Genomic DNA, 26,362 nt, shown 5'->3' on the forward strand with positions numbered 1-26,362 from the left:
TTGCAAACCAGGAATTTTTTTTCCCATAGAGATAACACAGGGATGGCGGCCATTTTGTATTTCAAATATCGGTAAACATCGGGTAATTTGATTCTCCAATTCCCAAAAAATTTGCATGGTGACCCCTGAACTATATTTTTGATTTTGAATGAGAATGGTTGAAAGTTTGTTTGAGGAAAGTTTGAGCAAAAATCTAAGGCTTTCATTTTCGAGGTGCGTTTTGAACAACAATGGTCGAAAGTTTGTTTGAGGAAAGTTTCAGCAAAACTTATGGCTTTCATTTTTGAGGCACAAACTACTTTATAATCCCTAAAGGACAGACAATCCATGATCCAAACATAAAGATTTGTCCTTCCTCTACTCTTTAATTGCAAAATATCCGGATGAAAGAATTACTGGTAAATACCCCCAAAAGGAAAATAATGCTGACCCTTTGGGCATGGACCATTGCACGGTTGGCATAACCTTGGGTGAGTGGAATTTGACGTGTAGAGGGGTGGGCACTCCTGCACACATTGGTCATCCATTAGCTTCCATGTCTCTGGGCATTCATTTCTAGTTATGCACCGTCGACCACCATACTATCAAAATAAAGAATGCAAAACATCTAAGGAAACGGACAGAAAACAATGAGTCATTCTATCTTCCTTTAGAAAAATTCTTTTCAGGTTGACAGGTTATCAGTGAGAGAAAAAATCCTAATAGCTCACAAAAATTCCACTCATATTTATTAAACACTAAAATATAATTACATTTAAAGTCAAAGGGCAACCTCTAAAGGAATATTTGAGAAAGCACACATTGATATTTGACCTCAACAGTTCAACCTATTTACTTTTAAGGACATGAATGAAAATATTTGTATCTGGTATATAGTGACCTTGACATTTAGGATAGATTTCAGAGTGAATATTTCTAATATAAATAAGACATCATTACCACTGTTTAAATTACTGCTATAAGAGGTCTGAGAGAGTCCTTGTGCCTTCTTAGGGATAAAACGCATATTCTCACACATTTGCATGAAATATTTACCACTAGGTGGCGCCATACATACCGAGAAAGTGCCAGCAGGGCAGGAGGTGACACAGCGACCTTCATGAAAGAAATGCCGGCAAGCAATACATTCATCTGGATTGGGTCCGGTACATCCACCCACACACTCACTATGACATGTACAGTCATAGGTTATCTTGTGGCAATTATCTCGGCAGTTACTATAACAAGCTGTAATTCAAATCAAAGAAATAAATTGTTTCATGCCATGGCCATCCAAAAATATTTAATATGCTCATATTAAAAAATAAATTGACATCCAAAAATTTTAATATGCTCATATTGTCCCTGTATGATGAGATGATATGTGTGTGTGTGTGTGACTCTCTCTCTCTCTCTCTCTCTCTCTCTCTCTCCTCTCTCTCTCTCTCTCTCTCTCTCTCTCTCTCTCTCTCTTTCTCTCTTTGTGTTAACATAGCCATACATGTACAATTAGATACTTATGAATTATGTTGTAAACATTTCAAACAAATCTGTTTTGTCCACTTTTGTTTTCCAAATGGCTTCTCTGTTTTGCTATCAGTGTTGATAAAAACCTCTGACAAGTTTTTGTTGTAATTGTATACTGATCCTTAACCCCTGATACACTTTCAATAACTGTGTTTAAAAAACTTTGTGCAAAAGTATGTCAACACTTGTCATGTCTGTTTTTGCTCATAACAAGAGCAAAATTTCAGAAAACGCTATCACTTTAAATGCTGAAGTTGCCTGTGGCCAAGTCCAGCATGTCATCAAAATTTATCACAGCAAACACCATTTCTGCCACCACTAGTTGTACCACAACACTCACCAATGACAGTGACGGTACAGAGATAACACAAAAAACTGATTTTCAGGAAGAAAGATGGCTATAAGCGCTTGATCTCTTCTGTCTCGGAAAACCACATGGATGTTCAATGCTGTTGTAGAATAATTTGTAAATCAAGATTACCCCATTTTATTTTAATTAATTTCTTGGCTTTGGAGACTCTCCGTAGAGCTGGCGTTTTTTTAAAGAACATTTCCAATGAAATTAGAATGAACGTCAAAGTTCACCTCTCCCACGCTATCGGTAATACTATGTTATCGATTACTGATATGTTTAATGTACCTTCATTTGTTCAGAGGCTGAAAAAATTAGCCTTGGAATTGTCCACTCAGCATAAATTCTCATTGCGGTCCTGTTGGAACTTGATGTTAGTGAAGCCCTTTATATTATGGCAAAACTAGACGAATTTTTTGAGTGGATGGAAGTTGATCATATGAATGACCAACGAAGAATACTTCACTTGCTGAACAATCTTATTGTGCAAGAACCATACAAAATCAATATGGCTGTTTGCAGAGGACATCAGTGTTCTTTCATTAATATGCAAAAGTAAATATTTGTCCGCAAATTTAGATTGTAAGAATGACGAAAACACAACTTTACGAGCAACTGCCAATGTTATACAATGAACACTAGAAAGACAATAACAGCTCATACTACAAGCTGAAACAACAGCCACCCATGTAACAATGACAAAATTTGTCCACATTTCAAGCAGTTGTGTCTGATGTTGTGGACGTGCAGCTATATATTTAGTAATTTTAACAGACAACTGGCGCTATTGAATGAAACATGAGCTTATGCAAATGACAAAATGAGAAGCCCCTTGATTGACAAATTTCCCACGTGATTTTAGCATTGACCCTAATCTATTTTTAGGGTCTATGATTTTAGCCAATGGGGTGATAGCTAGCCCTTGCAAATTTGCAAAGCTGGAGAATATAAGAAAAAGTTAAAAGGAAACAGTTGTCGGAACTGCACCTGTGCGAATTTCTTGTTTACAAACAATATATTTTGTGCACGGTATCTAGATGCACCTCATCATCATAGCTACAACATTTAAATTGTACGATGTACCGTAGATTATGACAAACATGTTTTAACTTTCATTAATCACCAATGTATCTTGGATACAGTGTTTGCATTGGTAATATGCATCCCATACGACCTTTGAGCGAAGTTCCAATGACTGTATCCCTTTAACCCTTTGAGCGCAAACGTAAATTTTTCTCACCTTTATAAAATATACCACAGTCAATTAATTTTTCTAAGATTTTTGTCAAAATTTTGATAAAAAGCTCTAGCCAATAAAATATGTCCATTTGGTCTAAAATTATCAAAAAATTTCAGAAAAATTATAAAAAATTGGTGAAATGTAGCAGTAAAATTTTGGTGGGAAAAATTACAGCACTCAAAGGGTGAACTTTATTGTGCTCAGGCCTCCAGCCCATCACATTAATACAACTTGAACAGATAAAGTTAAAGAGTTACAGATTGCACCACTATTGTGAGTTTGAAGGAAAAAACATATATATCAAGACTTCTTTCCTTGATTCAAAAGCTAAGTAAATTTTGCTTAATTACATGCAGTTTTACTGTCATTACTCATGAAAAGTTTGGTCAAAGTTTGTTGACCTGGGTTTCTAATCACCCAATGCGGCAGAAGTTGAATCCTCAAATTGTAATAAAGATTACATTCAAACAGAAAATGAAATTCATCTTTAAAGCTGGAGAAAGTGATGCCTTTGGAGTAATCTTGTTTTCAAACTACTCATTGTAGAAAAATGGAAGTATAGACTGAATTATTTTCTTCAAGATTTTGTGATGTCAGTCTGGGGACCATACCTATAGAGTATATCAGCTTTGTTACTACATAAGGTAAAACCTAAGATAGCGTAAACTTTCACTGATAATATAAATTGAAATATGAAAACGTAAAAATGGAATTCTCACCTATCTGGCAATAGTTTGATGTCCAGCAAAGCGTTTCATGTGACTGCAGCCACGTCCACTGGGTGCACTTATTTGATGGACATACATTAGCACACTCCGATTGCCACTTGTTGTTTTGAATGTGATTTTCAGTCTCCGGCTTCACCAGCAAATCGAAGTTGACGGTGTCCAAATAGCAAAGGTTAGGATTTTTCTCAATTCGTACTCCACCACGCTGTATGGTCACAAGGCCATGTAGTCCTATCTCCCTCAAATCCTGCATCTCAAAGGCAACCAAAGCATAGTTGTAGAACAATTCCTGTCCACGAATGACGGCCAAGTTGGGGAATATGTGCTCGTAGGTCTGAAGTCCCTTCACACGAAATGTCAAAAAATAGCCTGTTATCTCCAACAATTTTGGGAATTTCAGATGCTCATAGTCACTTGGTTTGCCAAAGTCGATGAGCAAGATCTTCAGATTTCCTTCAATGACAGTACAGTTTTCAAGCTGATTAAATTGACTCACTGTGTTTCTTATATCTATGGTTTTGCACACTGCAAAGAGAAAAGGGAAAATCACATTTTCAGTTAGTTTTATGATTTGCAATGGATAGAGGATTCCCGGTTATATACAATCATTCACTGCGTAAAATCGCAGGAATACACACTGATTTTACATACAGTAATACATTCATGGACTAGATACTGAATCAGAATGCGTTTCCCAAAACAGGACCTACGGTACCCATATCCAGCCAAAATCATCCATCACTGTCAGGGAAAGAGACTTATGAGCACAAATGTATACATTGTATTTGACAATAATATGAATTACAACTGATTTAAATCATTGTCACCAACTTGACGATCCGCTGCCATGAAAAGCAACAGTCCTTGTCATTTCACTTTAAAGGTATACTGTCACCTGTTCCAATTTTGCTAAAGTTACCATGGAAAGAGAAAATCTAACCAATCACAGATTTTAAGCGGGTGGCCACTTTTTAAAAAACAGCGCCCTCACATGGACACCTTGCATACCAAGGAATGCCCCTTTGACCATATATGGGCATATATAGATTACAGGTGACTGTATAGCTTTAAGTAGCAATTTACTAGGACCTAAATGACATTGCTTACACTGCAAGTCTACCAGTCTATCAGTGATATTACAGTCAACAAACGAACAATGGCAACACTAAAATTATGACTGCAAATTTTCCATTCTTTATATTGCAATTATTCTCCTCTTATATAAGGCTAAAAAAATTGTTTCTGGTCTTTGACATTCAGCAAGTGATGGGGCAACACAGTTTTCTTTTTTCTCTTTTTTTTCTTTCTCTTTTTTTATTCCTAACAATAATGGTTTGGCATTATTGGTGCAATATATTTTATCACTGGCTGCATAATATTTCCATTTTCTTTTTAGCATTTTTGGACATGCAAACAGGGATATCAAGGATTATAGCTATACTGATAACCCCCCAAAAAAGACATGATGCCCAGGTTCTGAAATGACACGCACGGTGACCAGAAACGATCTTTTTTTGGCCTAACTATACTTTTTATACCATCCACTTATTTAGTTACTTATTTAACACAATGCAATGGAACTGTTTACAAAATTGCTGCCAGCATTCAAGTTGCATTAGAAGGCCCCTGGTAGAATGAGAGAGGCAACCAGATAATATTTACCCTTATACTGCCCTCAAAATCACAGTTTAATAAACTCAGGAGGTCATGCAGTCCTACATGTAATATGTTTGTACTTTGTTCTATTTCCCTGATTTCATTTTTGTGTGTGTGTGCTAGTCTGCCTTGTTTGACCTGCTGACTTCAATGACAGTTCATTGCTATGAATACCCTAGCTGGCACAAAAGCTGATTGTAGATACCCAAATCGCAATAGTATTTCAAGATAATTTTGACTGTGAATAAATTTCATAGTATATTGTTAGAAAGTTCAACAAACACTGTATGACTATAAACTATTTGTAGGGAAACCGTTTACCCCATCCCACACATTCTATTCAATTTTTTACTATTCAATCACATATGCCACCCATCCATTCACAAATCCTACTAAAATGCGTGGCCTTGGTGCATTGCCCTCAAAAGCTACCCTCACAGTGCTGTCAAGGACATTCTAATTATACAGAACGGCTGACAGCTGATGTCTGCCTAGAAAAAAAAACTTGGTCATCCTCATGTACAGTTAATGTGGAGAAGGAAAACAAGACGTGTTTGTTATTCATGGAATGCTATTCATTCAGAGAATCTGTACTATTAAGGGTATTTTGATGTACATCGTCATAGGCTACTGGACAGGTAGCATATCGGTAAACAATCCAGTCTGTCTACATCATACCCAAACAGTCATCCTGACAAACAGTTTCCAATGAGTGTCTTAAATCAGCAAGATAGATTGTTATACTCTATGTATGTTAAGTTTTTTTGAACCCTGGCACTTTGCCCAGATAGTCGATGCAATTGTATATCCAGTATTCTGTGCCTCTTGCAAGATCCAGTTTACTGAAGGATCAAAGTACTGGTAGATCTGGTAACTGATAGAGAAGGATCATAGTACTGGCAATATTTTATTTATCTGTTGTTTGTTTGTTTGTTTTCATCTGATGCCTTACAGGTCACACAGTCCTTGAACACATATAGCCTCTAGACATACTTTTCAGTGAACTAGGGCACTTAACATAACCTTTTTAGGTCACCAATGTGAATTTCAATGTAGCTAAGGCATTATAAGGAAAGTTTGGAGACCTTTCGCAATCGGTCTTCCCTCCCTTTGCAACTCGTCTTAAAATTAAAGCCCCATAAGCTGTATCTTTTAGCATTATTTTTACGATTTTACTTTCAAGTTGATGAAAGTTTGTGCCAATGTACCGTACTAATTTAGGTGTGAGTATATACACTTATTGTTAACTATACCTACTGGGCCCGGGCTGTATATGCCATTTTGAACAAGATAAAGATTGCGCTTCCACTAAATCTTTGCCCAAACATTAAATCGCAGCTCCCTGTGAAAAAGCAAAAATATCGTCAATGACACTGGGCTCACATTTGTTTTGATGTGGCAGGCCAGAGTGAGTATACTTAACCAAGTTTACCCATGTGAACATGCATACCAAGTTTCAAAGCAAAAAGGTGAGCGATTTCGAAGTAAATGATTTTTGACCTAAAATGGGGAAAATTGCCCCAACAATACAAATGGAAAATTTCACCACAATTTGAAGACACTGAACTAATTACGCCTCTAGGCAAATGCACACGAAGTTTCAATGCAATCAGAATGGTTAATTTTGAGAAAATAATTTTTTGATAAAAAATATAAAAAATTGCCTCAAAAACACAAATACAAAAATTTCACCAAAATTTTTACACATCTGACAGAAAACAACCCTAGGATCAATAGTAACAAGTTTCAAAGCAATCCAACAAATACTTTAGGAGAAAATTATTTTTTGACCAAAAATGGGAAAAATTGCCCCAAAAATACAAATATGAAAATTTCACCACAATTTGAACAAATCTGACAGAGGCCAACCCTAGGATCATGCATATCAAATTTCTAGGCATTTGGGATAAGCGCTTTCAGAGACAAAGATTTTTTGACCAAAAACGGGAAAAATTGCCCCAAAAATACAACTTTCAAAATTTCACCACAATTTGAACAAATGTAACTAAAGTAACCATAAAGAACCTGCATACCAAGTTTCAATCAAATCTTGCCAGTGGTTACAGAATTTTAGCAATTTGCAGGATTTTCCCTTTTTTTACATCATTTGCATATTTTTGACACTGACATGTTCATTTGAACAAATTCACATCTCCACCCCTAGGTGCACCTGTGCACCAAATATTCAGAATGTTAAGTGCTGCGGTTTAGTTTTTGATGTGGACGGACATACATCTACATATATACACACACATATAAACAGATCGACATACAGACGCTGCTGACCTACCATATAGGCTCTCATTGGTATACACACCTATACCAAATGTGAGCTAAAACCATGGATACATATCATGCAAATCTGCACTGAAATCTTCACATAAACTGCACAGTAGTCCAATGTAATGCATAGGGGTGAATGTTTTCAACTGTGATATTACATGCCCTGTTTCCTTTGTAATATTATCAATTTTTGAAAATTACAGGAAATCAAAATGATCGTTAAAATTTGAATCTACTTATGAAATGTTTCACAAAGGAATGGTTTCCTAATGCAGCAAAAAGCCCGATTCCCTTCAGAGGGTAGAATTCAGAGGGAACCAGGAGAGAATAGGAAGATATTTTGAGGTCAACAAATTTCAAGAGTAACAGCTAGTGGGGCTTTAAAGGTAGGGGAATGGATCCCAGGGATCAAGTTTGTTCAAGTCTCTAAGAAGATTATGAAGGTGTCATAGCCTTTTGTTTTCCATCGAAATTGTAATTAGTAAGTAAATTTCCTGGCAAGACAATCTGATGCCAGCAACCATGCCTTTAACATTTAACCCTACGTGTATCCCTTCCATTTCCAAACCACCGTTGCTGAGGCATGACACCGTAATCACATGGTTTTTCAAGGATAAACATGAAAAACCAGGGGGAGAAAGGCAACCTTGCAGAGGCAATGGTATAGCAACACCACCTGTAATTCTTTTCAGCTCTTTGCGGTTGTGTTGGACCTCCCCAGAGCCGCAACCCTATCCGACTCTAGAATGAAAACATGGAATACAAAACAGATCAATAACCCAATGGGTTTGCTGGAACGATCATTACAAACACTTCCAGCGGGTAGAAAGTGTGTCACCATGGTTACCTTCAAGCTATCAATTTTGACTGTTTAAGAAATGAGTTTCTACAGCATCGGAATATGTGATAAACTTCTGAAAGTCAAACCTTGCACTAGTGGGAACAATGGTTTCATCATTTCATGATATTATCATAATTTTTGTTCAAGAAAACGAATAAATTTTGTCATGCTTGTTTCTGAAATATTCCCCATACAAATACAACACATCCTTTACAACATTCATTAATTGTTGATTGATGAAATCCTGTATGACATCAAACATAGCAAATTTAACATACCGGCTGGGTTGAATACTCACTTGACATTTTGATAAGATCTTGAAAGTTGAACAAGAAACCATAGTTTTGAAAAACAGCAAAAATCACAGAAGATGCATCAAAACCTGCAGTCAATGAAGCTTTAAAAATGTAAAATTTCTTGCCAAAGCATGGCACTTCTACAATGTTTCTGTTCTGGCAGCATCGCAACACAAAAATATATTTGTGAATTTTTATTTATTCAGAATAATTAAATGTTTACGATTTGCAGAGTTATGCTTGCGTTCATGGATACCGGACTGTATTCATTTCAAATGATTGTCAACTGACACATCACACAGGTGTAAACACCCCAAAACTGCTGTGAATGTTACATACAATACTTAGCCACGTTGGCTAAGATATCCTATAGAAAACCATATGACACCGAGACAGCACCAGTACAGGCAGTAGAGCTGTGTACTCAGAACAGTTACAACCGATCATTAAATCCGACTGACTTTCACAAACAAGTCAACTATTGCCAAAAGAATGACACAGTTGAAACAAAAAGCTATTTATCTGTTGAAGTAAGTTACCCCCTCAAAGGTTTCATTATCATTGTTTGGATATGGTTTCTGACAATTATTCATTTCTTCATTGACTATGATATCAAAACAAGTTGTGTATCCATCTCTACTAACCACACACAGTCATCCATACATTTTCCCTTTTCCTGTTTTGCCTGATTTGATATCCACATATTACATTTTATTTGCCCCTTTTACTACATGCTATAAATTTTCATCCTATGTCTCCCAGGGCATATCTGCTACAGCTTAACTGGCCTTGAGTGGGATGAATTCACAATCCAGGTCTCCTAGCGATGACTGACAAATCATCCTTTCGGAAGGATATGTGTCTTCAGAATAAATCAGGCAGGTTCATTACACATAATTACATGTACCTTCAAGGAGTATATGTGTGGAAATGACACTTCAATGCGAAGCCATTATTTTGTGCAATATTTTTTGTTTTTTCTCAAGATTTCTGTTAATTTTAGTTGTCTATGATCATAAAGTGTAACAGTCTGCGCCACCATCTTTGATATGTGAATATATTATTACCGGCACCAGTACTCGCTGTGCTTTCCCAACATGAACACAATATTCTACTTGTCGTCTCATCCCACTGTTTAGCATTCTTCGACAGTCTTTTTTAAACTTCGTAAGATTCTTCAAGGGTGGTAAGAGTTTGTAGAGTCACATAAATTTTTGTTTCCTATAACTTTCTAGCAAAATTACTGGAAAACCACAAATAGACTGAAAAGTCACATGCTGGTACCACGATGAGTACACCGGCCACAACACTGCCATCAGACGTACGTCACTATATAGACCTCCAAATTGACATGATCTCAAAACTCATTTGTTGACAAGTTACCTTTGAGGTGGTAACCGGTCATTGTGCTTAACACAATGCAAAACTAACAATTCATCTCATCAGAATATTAACACTTTGTGCTGTAATTTCCCACCAAAATCTTTATGCACAATTTTACCAATTTTTATGAATTTTTCTATAATTTTTTTATGATTTTGGACCACATTGACATCACTTTTCATGGGTAACAGTTATTGATCAAAAATTTTGAGAAAACTCTAAAAGAACATTTGTCTGGGTCTGAAAAACATTGGCTGGGTTATAAAGGAGACAAAAATTGACTTCTGCATTCAAAGGATTAAAGTAAATGAGCAAAGCTTGATTCATGCAAATGGCAAGCATTGGTGTCTGCATTCAGACATCTCTGAAACTTTGTTAAGGCAGAATCGTAACACAACAACTACACAGAATTATGATGCGAATTGTCAGTACACGACAATCCTGTAAACAAACTGTGATACAACCTAAGACTTTGGTAGTGTGCATCTGATCAGACATATCTGAAATATTTGGAAACATATTGGTCTATTTTTTTCCATATAAAGTTACAGTGACTTAAAAAATGACATATGACAGAAAAATGAATTCAGACAACATACAGGACTGAAATTTAGAGCTTATATTCCAGCGTATCAACTCTTTCCACAAGATATCTATTACTTTAAATTGTGGTTTACAATGTTCTACTCCCCGAAGCATATGTTGTGATATACAGTATTCAGCTTGTCCACTCAGCCTGTACATCTATAGACTGCATTGTTATTTTCAACAAGTGAATTCTGGTCTGGACTAGAATTGAAATATACTGAACATTTTACAACCACAGACACTGTGTTGAGTTGAAAAACTAAAAAGTAAGTGTATTATCATGCTTTGGTGAGTAGAACAGGAAACTGTCGTGGACATAAAAAAATGTGACAAAATCATCAAAAGTTACAGTTTTAGTGGCCCTTTCAAATGGCTAATTTAGGTGAAATATGAATAGACAACACCACTTTGTTGAAACAAGTGGAACACGTACATCTTATCAAAATATCAAATTCCTCCAAATGTTACAAGTACATTCCTACATATTTATACACACCCTACTGCTCTGAAACATGTATTCACTTCTCATTGGCTGGCTGATTTTGAGCGCTCTTGACAGAGATATGACCCAAGTGATACAACTATCGTATTTCACAACCAACGATCATTATCCTCATTTGGCTTGGAAGTAGACAAAGCATTTTATTTGTTCACATGTCTGCCTGCACAGAGCAAAAATACCATGGCGATCAAAAACAGCATTCATCGTATTCACTGTTACTAAATTTAGATTTCACTCTTGTCACACTGCAACAACGAAATAGCTGACAAAAATACATAGTTATTTTCTAGTAGTCAAACTTAGCTTGAGCGTAATATTGCACACATTTCCCTTAGATTTATGGCAGTAACTATTCACCACCAAGGCTCTGTATACTTCTGCATGCTTCCCCCCCCCAAAAAAAAAATCATTTGAAATCAAATTAAATAGGTTTGTAATCTTCATCAATCATTCAATTTCATGCCTCCAAAAGAATAACAATACATGCGCATTTACAGATGAACAGGTAAATAGATCTCGTGATCATTGTGCAAGATGAGAGCAAACAAGGTTGTTTATCATCAAAAATGATACTGCAAAGATTGTATTTTGTTATTTTTTCGGTTCTGCTTTATCAGAGGTTACTTGTTTGAAAACAGCTGTCAATCAAACACCTATCAATACAATGGCGCCTATCAACTTACCTTTTATCTCTGCATGTTTGTATTGGGTTAGTACACGGTGTTACACAATGCCATATAATAACATTTTGCTCCATATTGTGAATTCGAGTACTCTCTATTCTTTATTCATTTGGAAGGCTCTGCCATGAAGATTAAAAAGAAGCTACCCTTTCTATAGACTGCGGTATAACCAAAGAGAAACAACATAACATTATGTTATATGAAAAGCTTAAATTTTCACAATATCGTCTATTCACCTCTGTCCACTCACCCTGACAGCAAAAGCTGCATTGTGATTTTCAGCGGAATTGAGGTTCTCTGGATGAAATAGCCCTATAGCTTTCAAAATTACCATCCAAGCCATTACAAACTGGTAGTGGCATGCACTGCTATGATGTGTCAAAATACCACAGATTAAATGTTTCAAAGTCTGAGACTACAAGACAAAAAATATTTTGTCAGACTTTTTAACCTTTTTACAGAAATGCATTTATTTCATGATCACAAAAAAAACACTGTATGGCCATACAGTCTACATGTTTCGAATGAATGAATGAATTGTTATCTTTATTTGCGCTAAAGGCCACCGGCCCTTTGTGCCAAACAAAATACCACACAAATAATACAGTCAAAGGTCAACTTTTAGAAAAAAGAAACAATTCCGACAAGCAAAAAATTGTTACAATATCTTAGGAGTTTTCACTCCGTCTCTGGAATGCATAAACAAAAATCTACATAAATTTCTGATAATATCAGAATTTTTACTTTGTAATAATTGTATAAATTTATCGGTATTTGGAAAAATGTAATAGCAACAGGGTATGTATTTTATCCTAAGTTCTGTGTACATAGGACAAACTAGCAGGAAATGAAATTCGTTTTCAATTGACACTTTATCACAAATACAAACTCTATGTTCTTTGGCGAGACCCTCGTGTCGCCCTCTTTCAATATTCAATGAATGTGACGATATACGGAAGGATGTAAATACATTTTTAAAGACTGGTTTCATGGGAATGTGAAAATAATTTCTAAAACAAGCGAATTCTTAAATAATGTATAAGTAGCTAATCTATTGTAACTATTTATCTGATCATGCCAATTCTGAACATCAATATCTGTGCAACGTTGTCTAAACTGAGATAAAAATACAACTTCATTTCCTACTCCCTGGCTGAGCCAACTTTCTGCAAACCCAATTGAAAAAAGAATACATTTTAAACTTGTTGCCCAGCATCTTTTATTTTGTTCTGCCATTTTAAACTGCTCTTGGTACGCATGAAATACATATCTATTTCGATTCATTTTTAATATACGAAACCAGTACTTAACCATGTGGAATAATCTCATTGATCTCAGTGTAGGTCTTCCAAGTTCCCCTCTCACTGCAGCATTTATCGCACATTTCTTTTGTCTAATTAGCTGTTTACAAAATTTGGCATGTACTTTTTCGATGTTGTACCCTTCCATATGCCCCCAAATCTCGCTTCCATAGTGTAAAATAGGGAGGATTTTTAAATCAAAGATTTTAAAACATATCTGAATAGCTTCATCCTTTAAAAAATGTATTTTTGAATTTAACATAAATAGTGCTTTTGTAGCTTGGTCAGCCAAGACCTCCTGCGCTTTACTCCAGAGACCACTGGATGAAAATACAACACCCAAATATTTGAAATAAGATACGACTGATATTTGTTTCCCTTCATAAAACCATCGTTCATACTTGCGTAGTGGTCCACCCTTTCTAAATACAACAATATTTGTTTTGTCAAGGTTTACCCTAGTTTTGAATTTTGTACAATATAACTGGAGTTGGTTTAAAAGTCTTTGTAATTTAATAGCACTCTCTGCAATGAGTACTAAGTCATCTGCAAATAAAATGTAGAAAAACTTAACCATACCAAGAGAGCATCCATCTATCCATGAATCTTTCTTGAACTCATCGTATATGTCATTGATGAAAAACGAAAACAGAAAAGGTGAGAGAATACAGCCTTGTCTTACTCCATTCGGACAGTTAAAGAAATCTGTCAATCCATCATGGCTCAATACACATGATTTCACTGAATCATATATTGACACAAGTGTCTTAAACATTTTACCCCGAAGTCCTGCCTTTCCCAACTTATAAAACATTGCAATTCTATTCACTCTATCAAAGGCCTTTTCAAAATCTATGAACGCACAATAAAATCTCCCTTTTCTAACATTTATATACTTTTGAATAAGAGTATGCAAAATGAAAATATTGTCAATTGTACTGTAACCTTTTCTAAAGCCAGCTTGTTCTTCTCTTAAAGGAGCAACGTTTTCTTCCCAAAACCGAAGTCTGTTATAGAGAATACGTGTGTAGATTTTACTGATGATGGGTAGTAATGTGATACCTCTGTAGTTTGTTGCTTTTGACTTATCACCTTTTTTAAAGATCGGAAATATTATCCCCTCGCACCATGAATCTGGAAATGTACCGCTATCGAAAATTTTGTTGAATAACTTGCACAAAAGAGGACTGATTTGATCACTACATTGCTTGAAGAATTCAGCTGGGATACCATCGATTCCTGGGGACTTGTTATTTTTAAGAAAATTAATACTTTGTAAAACCTCTTCTTCTGATATTTGTTGATCAATAATTTCACTTGTAATATCATCTTGATTGCTATCTTGAGCACTATTCACCTCCCCCTTCATGGTGTCTTGGACAAATCTTTCCATTTCTTCCCATAGCTCACTGAAATTTGTGTTCTCTTTATCCTTCTCTGGGTTGAAAAGAGAATTAAAATAGTTGAACCACTCACTATTTGAAATTGACTTGGGCGTTGGGCAACGAGACTTTCTAAAGAAGGACCAAAACTTGGACGAATCAGTTGCCTCAAGTAATGATGTCAACTCGGCAATTCTGTTGACATTATGAGTGTCCTTTTTCATTTTAATCAACTGTTTGTATTCTCTTTTCATAATCTTGTAATTTATCAAGTCCTGGTGACTATGAGTTGACCTGTAATTATTCAGTTTAGCGTAAACCTTGCTTCTCACGCGACGACATTCCTCATCGAACCAGCCGTTATCTGGTGAATGGCCTTTTCTATCATATTGCAAGGGTTATGACACTTTGTAAAATAACTCATTGAATATGCAAACAGCGGTCTGAACGTCGTCGTCATCTTTGCTCACTGATTCGAGGAATGTCTTCACAATGGCTTGCAATTCCGGTTGGCTATACTCGCTCACAAATTTTTCAAGCAGAAAAGAATATTTGGTGAAGGTCTTGCTCGAAATGGGTTGAGTTTGAAAATCTTGGGCTACTACACCACACAACCTTAAATCTACATTATATTTAACAATTAATGGAAAGTGGTCAGAATCTAATCGTCTGCCAACTATAAGCTCTACAATACTTGAAAAAAGAGAGGATGAGACTATGACGTAATCCACTACACTTTGACCTCTCTCTGACATGTATGTGAATTCTCCAGCTTGATCGCCAGGTACTCTGCCATTTACAATATACAAAGAAGTTGTTTTGCATAAATCAATCAAATGTTTACCATATACATTTGCTTCAGTGTCACAAGAATTTCTGTCGATTTCAACATCATCATTTACATAAGTATTTTCATCCAATGGCAGATGGTCGGTTGTATCTAGTAAAATTATGTCGTCAAGTCCACCTGTCCGTGCATTAAAATCACCTAATAACATAAATTGACAATCATCATATTGGTTTCGAAAAAAGGACATATCATTTTCAATATGAATAAAAATATCATCGTTGGAATATCTTGACGAGCCCTGGGGCGTGACATAAATCGTACCTAATATAATTGCTTTATTGGAAAGGTCCAGTTTTAGCCATAAAACTTCAGTTAAATCTAAATCACTATTGAGTTGTTTGACATGTTTACTCAGCTCTTGTTTTACGAAACATAGAATACCTCCACTTGGCCTACCTCTGCCGGAAAGACTTGAACGAATTACTTCAAAACAAACATAACCCTCCAAGAAAAAAGTACCCTTTTCAGTCGCCCAAGTTTCAACTAGACTAATAATATCATACCTTCTAATAAATGTAATGAAATTGTCATCCCGCCATTTGTATTTTAATCCTCTGACGTTCCAAGCAATATGGGATATTGAGTTCGTGTTACCAACAGGCTGTGACGTGCAACCAGGTTGATGTTTTATATGTTCGTTCTGTAAAGGGCCTTGGCCAGCCTCCTATGGGCGAGATGGATGGGATTCTGTCTGATAGTGCTGTCTGGATGAAATTTCAACGACTTTTCCAGTGAGATCATCGTAGGCAAACACTTGGCGGCCTTTAGATTCCGAATTCACGACCAGTTTGTCGTATTTTACCCATGCTCTGGCAGACTTATCATGTTCCAGGATTTCACGACGACAGGCGAATAATTTTCTTCTTGTGGCTCTCGTTCGAGGAGCAAAGTCTTCATCTATTGAAATATTACTCCCTTTCAGTTTCGATGCCCCACTTAGAATATGTTGTTTGTCCTTAAAGAATGTAAACATGGCAACTATGGGACGAAAGCCACGAACCAATGGTGCGCTGGCAATGCGGTGAACACGTTCAAAGGAGATGTTATCATTGATATCAAGCTTATCTTTAATAATATCCTTTATTTTTGTCTCTGAAGTCTCCCAGTCTTCATTTTCTCTCTCTTGTGGTACTCCGTAGAAGAGCAAGTTGCAACGCCGTGTTCTATTGTTCAAGTCCTCGTTGTCTTTGCGTTGTTGTTGTAACTCATTTCTTGTACGTGTCAGCTCTTCTTTTAGTTCTTTTAAACCCTGTTTATCTCTATCTTTTTCTATATCGTCAATTCTTTTAGAGTTTTCATTACCTCTTTCTTCCAGACTGTGTAGTGTTCTTCTATGTTGTTCATCCTAGTCTCAAAACTTGCAAATTTCTCCTTAATTTCTTTTGAGTCGTTCGAAAGGTCGTTTAACTTCTCCAATATATTTTCCACATCTTCTCTGGTGACTGCACACTCTTGCGTGTTTGACCGGGTCGTTTTAGGTCCTGGGTTAGCTTCCACGTTACCGATTATCAATAATGCAAAGAAGCATATCCGAATGGCGAGGCTCAGCTTTCCTGGGTTGCATAACAAAAGGCTTGCATGCATACCGGCATTTTTGTCTTTATCCCCTCGTGTCAGGCCACCAACACAGAAAAGTCCGATTTTTAGTCTGTATTGATCAAGAGAAATGCCCATATTGGCTTCGGTAACAGACAAGATACTTATTTAGCTCCTATGCAATGCGTGGTAAGAAAGTCGTGTCATTTATCTCGGTTATTTCGGGAGTACTTTAGCTCACCTTCAGCCGGACCTGTTGCTTGATTACCTGACCTTTGACCCCATCATACAGTCTACATGTTTCACAACATATTTACTTTAAAATTTACAACAAACTGTGTCATTTACTGCTGTTCTGTCACAACTGGAAACTAATCCTACACCCATGATTAATATTTGATAACTGTCTGACTCAGAGCTGTTGACATCACAGGAGTATCTGGCATTTAAACAATATTCAAGAGGTACATCAGTAAAGTCAGAATGCATATCACTGTAATTTCCTATGGGGATATCTGTATACTTTGGTGCATATATATATATATATATATATATATATATATAGAGAGAGAGAGAGAGAGAGAGAGAGAGAGAGAGAGAGAGGGAGAGAGCAAGAAAAGAAAGTTCTCCTCCAAAACAAGACATTTTAGTTAACTCTGAATTTAGATTGAAAGAATTACACAAATTTTTTTTACAAATTTTTGTGAAAGATTTATTTGGTAGAAATTTCATTTTGATTTCATTTTCATATCAATCAGAGAAATTTTATATACTTGTATGACAGAAAAATTCACGAGATGACATGGAAAGGAAAGCTCTGTCATTAGACTAAACATCATTAAAAATTGAAAAAGGAAAACTGACAGATTCAAAACACTCACCTGACAAAGCTTAAACATCAGTATATTTATAAGGACTCTGTACCATGAAGTGACCTTTGTTCTACATAAGTGGAAGCTAATTTCATTAACCTTTTTGTAGCTGCAATAATTGTAGCCTTGGTTGGCCGTGGGGGTTGGGCTTCTGTTGTGCAGCTCGCGCCTTGCCCCAACCAAGGCGCGAGCCGCACAACAGAAGCCCAAGCCCCACGGCCAACCAAGGCTATAATTATTGCAGCTAACCTTATTGTTGCTGAGTACACTGTAGCTATAGCTTTTATGCAACGTCAAAATATAGTTAGGATAATTAATGCGCACTAGTTTTGCCCCGACTTGTTTTATCATGAGTTAGTGTGCACTTTCTTGCTAAGCTTCTACAGCTGGCACATAATATAAATTGTGAACGTGTCTGTGCATAAATCAGTCTGGGCTCCTTCTCATTCACAGGGCAAAACATTCAAGACACCTCTGTATGCCATGGCTTGCCAAGAAAAAGTACTTTCATTGGTTATTGATTTGTTCAATTGCTTTCTGAAATGAGCAATTTTGACTGATTCTCACAACTCTCTTAATTTACCAGCAAGTACACCAATACTCTAGTTATTGATGTACAGAGATTGAAATTGGAAAAGAGCCAACACAAAGATATTTGAACAACTTTGCGAGGCTATGTGATGCCTTTTGCAACTTTACCTTTCTCTTTGAAGACTTTTTATTTTCAATATTTCAAAACATTTTTATTGATAACAGCACTGTAATTCACCATTTTCGGCATTCAGATGTGAACACTAGTTCTCTCGTGTTTGTAACTGTGGACTGTATAAATTTAATACTTTTCATACAACGTGTCACACAATTTTTTTTTCAACAACAGTTTACGTAAGGAAACAACACACAGACAGGGGTTTGCCCAAAACCAAGGGCAAGGGCACACCCAGGCGTCATAGCAGCCTTTCCCGTGAAGCCAGTCGCAGATTTAGGTAAAGGGCGCCGAATTCGGACGCGCACACGCTTTAGAACGTTTCTGCACAGATTTAACTCCAGCCTGTCGCAAATGGGTTACTTTGTAGCATGTATTTAACATCACCTGTCATTGTTGAAATTGCGCTTTTACCTAATTTTTTGACCCAGTCTCTTAGAAATACATGTGACCTATAACCTTGTCATATTTGACCCCCTAGGAAGCTGGTTTTTATTCAATATGAGCGAAAAATTCACATTTCTCTCCCATTTACATGGCGCATATTACCCATTCACCTGGAGATATTGTAAAAAGTAGCATGGTGACACCCTTTTATTAAAAGTGTAAACTAAATGGTATTATGTCAGGATTTTATTCGCCAAGTTTGGTCAAATGACACCATTCAAAGTGACAGGAAGAAAGTTCGAAAATTATGTAGTGATATAATTTCGATATCGTCATTTTGTAATCGATACTTATGTAAAAATTTCTTTACAAACATCATGAAAACTATACATTCGATAGATATAGATCTTAAGTCTTGGTATTTATTAAAATTAACTCATTTGCTAAGCTTTTTATAATTGCTTTCTTTAGTTTAAGTGAATTATATCATTTTTATTTATTTCTAACGACGCCATTTTAACGTCCGTTTCCATGGAAACGAGCGTGGTGACCCCATTTTTTATTTTATTTGCACTTGCACAACTTCCAAGAATATTTGTGCAAAGTTTCAAGAAAATGACACCACAACTTAATTTTGACGTAATTTGTAGTACTTCACCTTAAATGACACCAAAGGAGGACAGCTTGTTACCCAGGACGTGCCTACTGCTGCAATGGGGTCCCAAGGCGTCATAGTGGCCTGCGGCCCCTTGTGAAAATCTTACCACCAGTCAACCCCTTACTGCATGTTTCCCACTGAAGGTACGTGTCTCTATATGTACCGGTATACAGTGTTTATCCACATAACATGTATCTCAGGTGGCTTTAAAACATTCAGGTGTTCTTTTCTTTGAGACCTTTACATATTCCTCCAAAGATTAGTATTACAGAAATTAAGCATGTAAAAAGTTTGTTTTACTGCACTGCCTCACATGGTTTTGTTTGCTAGATTCATAGGATTATGCAGCACAGAAAATGTTCAGCCCTTAGGTAACAACGGATATAATCTATCTGGATATAATCTATCTGAAACAGTAGACTATCAGCATTGTTGGCATATTTTCAAACCTTGTTTCCTTTGTTCTGAATCAATAAATCTTTCCTTTCATTTAAACTGACTGATCTTTCTGTATTAATTCCCTACAACATATTTTTCTTCTCTAAAAATATTGAACTCATGTACATACTGTTTTGACATGTCTACTTCCACTTTCTTGACCCGATGGTCTCATAAATTCATGATAGATACAAGTTGCATGTCAAACGAACACTTTGCTAAGCTACGAGTCTTCTTACTGTGTTTGTATTTTACGATGGTGCCACTGAAAGTAAACACATAACTAGGTTTGTTTAAATTATACTTGCAAGGAATTGTGGGTCCTTGTCCTTGGCTAGGGAGTAAGGACACCCAAGACGGACTTCCTGCCAACACAGTTTAAAAACTCTTGCTTTTTGTTTTGCAGAAATGAAGACATTCCATATGAATGAGAGTTGCTGTGTGCACAACTGTCTGTGAAACCTTCATTTCCCTCCTCAAGGAAAGTTTGACTTTCAGTTTAAGGTAGTATGTGCCTCGAAAGTGAAAGACTTAAACTTTTGCTCAAACTTTCCTTAAGGAATCTTTCAACCATTCACTTTCAAAATCAAGAATAAAAATTGGGGATCCCGTGCAAATTTTGGTACTAAAAGAAACAAATTACCAACGACTGTTCGATATTTAAATTTCAAACTGGTCGCCATCCCTGTATTAACTCTATGGAGAAAAATAAAAATTTCAAATTTGGAAAAACTAAGCCAGTGAAAAGTTTTCTTACACCTAGAGCTTTAAAATGAACCCCCACAAGTAGTATATATCAGAAAAGAATTGTGAAAGTTTTTGAGTCTGAATAATCTCTCCCCAATGTGCATTCTACCTTAAGTGCACTGGCAGTGGCGTCATCTTTACTCACTTCCCACTTTTTTCCCCTGATCTCTGAGAGAGCTTGGCAGATTTATGGCTGTCCACTCAGTTCAAGGATGGTCCACTGATGATCACATCAATTCTCAATACATACCAGATGTCATAATATTTGGAGAGAATGATACCACATGCACTTCCATGTTTTGCTGAGCTCTATAAATGTGCAAGAAACAATCGAAACTACCAACAACGCCCTGACATCGAAAAACATACGACATCACAGGAATTTCTGATGTAATTGTTGTAGCAGGATGTCTCTCAATAAAAATGCATTCAGAAAATGTTATAGCCCATTTGGATTTTATATCTGTCTTCAAGGACTCAATTCACGACTTTAGCACTACTAGCACTCACCAGCATGTAAGAAATTTTGCCAGATTTCTACGGGCATAAATTAATAAGGAACAACTTTTGTCTTAGAATCTCAATTGACAGTAGAGTCACCCTATTTACTTATTTAATTTAAACAATGAAATTTACAAAATTCACATTGCACAAACAAATGTAGTCCTTAAAGATGCAGATGTACACAATATAAGTGTATCAAAAGATGCATAATGTAAGTGAAACAGTCAAAACACCATGAAAAAATCCCTTCACAACGTCATCCCTTAAACTGAGGTATTTTTACTCTAACCACTTCACAGCCGTGGTTTGGCCCAAAGCAAATGTAATCTATCAGTGGTGATTTTGGACCTGCCATTTACAGAGGGGTGAACAGGCTAATACAATGGATGCTAAGAAGCTTCTGCTTTGAAAACACTAAACTGACATAAGATCTTTTGAAACAAATGTCATACATTTTCAGAATGTCGCTTAAAGATCATTCGCCACTTGTTAAAAATTTTTCTCACGGGATTATACAATTTCAATGGTTTTGAATTTTCCTCTTAATAAAAACGGTGCAATACTAATGAAACTCACAAAAGTAAATCTATGTCCCCTTTCTTCCTGATAAAACCCTTATGAAAGCAAAAACATTATTACATAAAAGTTGACCAACTGATATCTAAAAACACGAATTAGAAAAGCTGTGGCTGGGTTTTCTTCAAAGAAATGAGTGATTTTTAACTTGCTGAAAATTGTTTTTCTTTCATTTGAATGAACATTCAAGAACATTCTACCATAGTACTGCAACATGAACCTTTTGACTTGTTAAACCAGGGCATGGATGACCTTTGACCCCACAGCATCTTAAAACCATGAGTCTTCCACACAAGTCTTGTAAACATCAGAAATGCCATGTCACAGTGAAATTGGTTTCTTTACACACTTCCTTTTCCCATTCCTGTAAATCTTGTAAATTTTTAGTTTCCCCTGCCATCTCCCTGAATAATGCACGTTTACTGGGGGGGGGGGGGGGGGGGGGGGGGTCAAAACCATTCACTGGCAAAATTCTTCCCCAAATGGATTGGTACTATATGTTCACAAAAATTTTATTTTGTGGTCATTCATTCACTGGCAAAATTCTTCCCCAAATGGATTGGTACTATATGTTCACAAAAATTTTATTTTGTGGTCATTTTTTTTCTTCTGTGTCATGAAGTGCCCTTTTCATATCAACAACAGAAGAGATTATGTTTATCACACGATCTGAAAGCCAAACAAAAATTATTTTACCCTACCTTAATATTTACAGTTTGCGTAACAGTTTGTCTGTTAGCATAAATTCTGGCAGTTGTCAAACAGTGTTACTGTTATCTTCATTTTTATTATTCTATCTGCAAGTAGGTTAGAAAGTATGTTTTTGCCTGCACTTCAATAACATGGCTGTCTTGAAAGTTTAAGGTAAGATGTGCCTCAATGACATCTTTTTGGGGTTTTCAATTTTTTACCATACTTTATTCTGCTGCTTGTGTGGTATGGTCTCATTTTGAAGCCTGTTGAATAGATAACTTTATAACTGTCTTGTTTTTGTGAAAATCGAAACTTTAATGTTTCCTCAATGAGTTAATATAAGGCATAGTGATAATTGTGCATTCCAATCACCAGTCTATTTAGGTGTTTTCCTCCCAGAATTCATGGGTGACTAATTTTTATTCTTGATTATGAAAGTGACTGTTTTCTTGAGGAAAATTTAAACATTAAGAGTTCAAAATTTTCTGTTTTAGGCGTGTATTATCTTAATTAGTCTTATTTCCATCTGTTTCATTGTTGAACCAATCTTGTTTTGTGAGTTTTGACTTTCAAAAAGCTGAAGGCCAGCGCCTCTTTTAATAGATTTCCTGACTGATTTCTCAAACAATACAAAGCTCCCTAAAATAACTGCATCTCGGTCATTTCAAAGGGAAAAAGTATGCATGGTGTACGTGTCTTCTCGCACTATGTATTGAATGCCCAGCATGCATACCAGCCGGGTCACTGCATTGGTTATTGTCCTCTTATGCCCTCAAATTACAACATTTCTGTGAACTTTTTTCACAAATCAGGGAATGTTAATATAATGCACACTCGATGTGAAGCCACTGAAACAGTTATCATCGGAGTTGTGAAAATATCAGAAATGTACTGATCAGATCCAACTTTCTCTTTTTCTCTCCTAAAGTTTTGTTTTGTCCTTGAATGCAATCTCAATGCTACTATTGCTAGCGCAAACACTCCCACTTTTGTATAACCGAAGTGCTTAAGGAGGGTACGTAGCATGCTTGGATAAAGTTGATGTTCCTTGTCCATGTTGTCGGTGCCCTATCGACAATGAGCGCAAACTTAAAAGTCCTAAGGTCACGAGCTGCGCAAATGTCAACATTGTAAGCTACAAACGTAGATGCCGAGAGCATTTGTACAGTAAGGTCACACACCCAGACAGTATGTGACCCTGTGCAAATTATGAATACGCTTTCGCATATTTCGCATTTCTATTGCTGGAGAGCGATCTTGTTTCGGAATATGAAATGCCCAAAACAATATCACTTTGCGATATCCCTCTCCTAAAGTCGATAGTTTTATTTTATTGTGCTATCTATATTCTCATATTGCTTCCTGGAAAGACCGTTTAACAAGGACACGGTAGCACTGCACGTGGAATTTGGAAATGTGCACCACGAAAGCAGTACGTAGGACCTAGGTCGCGGTCATGGACATCACGACGACATAGCACATTTTGAACCAATGTTTGCAGACTTACATATTAAACCGTGTCCACTGTCACTGTAAATTACACACTCTATATTAGAATTCCTAGGCGATGACAAAACAAAGTTGTAAAGGGTTCGGGTGGCATACATTATTTGACAGAAATATACCAACAACATGAGCTGCGGCTGCTACAGTGCTAGTTTATCAAATTATGACAGACACAGCCCATCGCCAATGGTTGGCTAGCTAATGTCACCAGGAAAAAGTAGGTCGCCTCCGCTACGCTGTACTTTCTCGCCGAAACATGATTAGAATTCACACACAGCTCAACATCCCAGTTCAATCTTGGCAAACCCCTTCGTCCTTTCGTAATATTGGACGTTTAATTTGTCTATTTTATGCTTTACAGACTCTCTTCGGCATGCGTGTAAGTTCGGCACGACGGATATCGATCACCGTCGCTACCCAGACACATCGAGTCTCGAGACAAACTTGAGTGATTGTCCGTGTACTGTAGTAGACATATTTTGATTCCAGAAGAATGTATGAGATAATACCTACCATGTTCCTGCATTCGACAATCTACTGTCGACATCAGAAATACAGTAACTATTGCCGTTATCGGCAGATTATGAGGTGAAACTGTCTTATTTGGCTTCATCATAGATTTGACGACGCTTTCCTCCTCGCTTGTTGAAGTTGTTCTGTATCTGCTCACAGTGAGAGCAGGAGTTGTAGACATAAGAAAACGATGATGAAATACAATAAATTTGGATTCTTACTCCAGCGTACACCAGTGTTCATCCTATCTTCTTGGACAGTCTTGGCCATCGCCTCATTTTGTAAGTAAACAGTGGGTGTAAAAAATATGGAAAAAAAAATAATTTTGAAGTTGGCTTGCACCGACCGCTCTTTCCTTTCGGAGGTTGTGTACTGACGATAATATGGAGCTATGGCGGCGTTGGATTCGTTCCAAAAAACGGACGCCGAGAAACAAACAACGTGCAACAGCCGCGACCGCGAAAGCAGAAAATCCCTCCACTTGTGCGTAAGATAAGGAGAATAAACCGTAGTCTTCCTTGTTGACTTGTAGACTTTGCTTGGGTCTCTCCTTTCAGTAACAATTGGGGAAAATATTAGGGTCGTTCGCTTGCAAAGACCACGTCACTAACCGAGCACTAACCTCTCTCTCTTATATCGCACGGAGAAAAACAAGTTAGATTGTCTTATTATTACTAGGGGTGTACAGCTCTAAATAGTAGAAGGGTGCAGCTAGACTATTTTTCTGAAACTCGGTGAATTGAGCAATGAAATGAACACAACACGTTCGATTTTCAAACGATAATACAGTATTCATATTTTAATCAAATTAGACAGCGCAGTTACAGGGTTATGTTTATTTTTGCCTAGGTGTAGGACTTCCTTCCCCTTCTCATTTGCATATGGTATTAACCTCTTATCATAGGCTTGATTGGTACTATCATGTATATGATTGAAGGATGTGTCTTCTTATCTTGCGATGGTCAGCCAAGTAAGTTCACACGGGTACGCAGATCTATGAAAATTAACAAGCGATATAACATGCACAAAAATTCGAATAAGACTGAGTGAATGAGAATGCAATGCTGACAAAAATATATTGTCGGGAAAAATATTTTGTATGAGCTATTGAGATGGTGACGGTGCACGATGATCACTGAAACTGGGAATATAAGTGCAGGAGTTCAATAAGCTTATTTTGATAAACATAAGTGGTAAAGATAGTAGGAAATGAAAAATTGATTAGTTCAAATCACATACTTCATTAGAGCTGTTCTTGTCCAAATCGTGAGGAACAATTTTTCCAATCTGGTTCATTTAACACTTTGCGCGCCAAAGTCCATTTTTTGCTGCCTTTATAAACGTAAGCAAGACAATTTTTCTCAGATTTTTTCCAAAATTTTGATCAAAAACAGTAGTCAATGTACAGTGATATCCATTTGATCCAAAATTGTCAAAAAAATCACAAAAAATTATGAAAATTTTTAAAATTTTACACTCAAAGTTTGGCGGGAAATTTTACGAAGGGTTAATTAATATTTTGTTTAAATGTATGTCTTATATTTTCGTCGCCCTGACATAGATATCAAACACAGAGCTTGTTATTTGTTATCAATTACATTAAATTATACAAACAAAAAGATGGATTAAAACACA

At 36.5% G+C, this 26,362-nt stretch overlaps 1 protein-coding gene across 1 annotated transcript in view; it reads right to left on the reverse strand.

Annotated features, from left to right (window-relative positions):
* Positions 1-25,389, reverse strand: part of LOC139121230 (insulin-like peptide receptor) — a 47,850-nt gene extending 22,461 nt beyond the window's left edge. The window contains exons 1-4 of the mRNA XM_070685936.1: positions 24,728-25,389; positions 3,818-4,351; positions 1,058-1,227; positions 431-581 (exon numbers count right to left, since the gene is read on the reverse strand). Coding sequence (XP_070542037.1) covers positions 431-581; positions 1,058-1,227; positions 3,818-4,351; positions 24,728-24,908 — 1,036 coding nt within the window. The 5' untranslated portion in view covers positions 24,909-25,389. The remainder of the gene's footprint in view (positions 1-430; positions 582-1,057; positions 1,228-3,817; positions 4,352-24,727) is intronic.
* Positions 25,390-26,362: the final 973 nt, after the last annotated feature.

This window comes from Ptychodera flava, chromosome 21 (genome assembly GCF_041260155.1).
Source record: "Ptychodera flava strain L36383 chromosome 21, AS_Pfla_20210202, whole genome shotgun sequence".
In the NCBI taxonomy this organism is placed as follows: domain Eukaryota; kingdom Metazoa; phylum Hemichordata; class Enteropneusta; family Ptychoderidae; genus Ptychodera; species Ptychodera flava.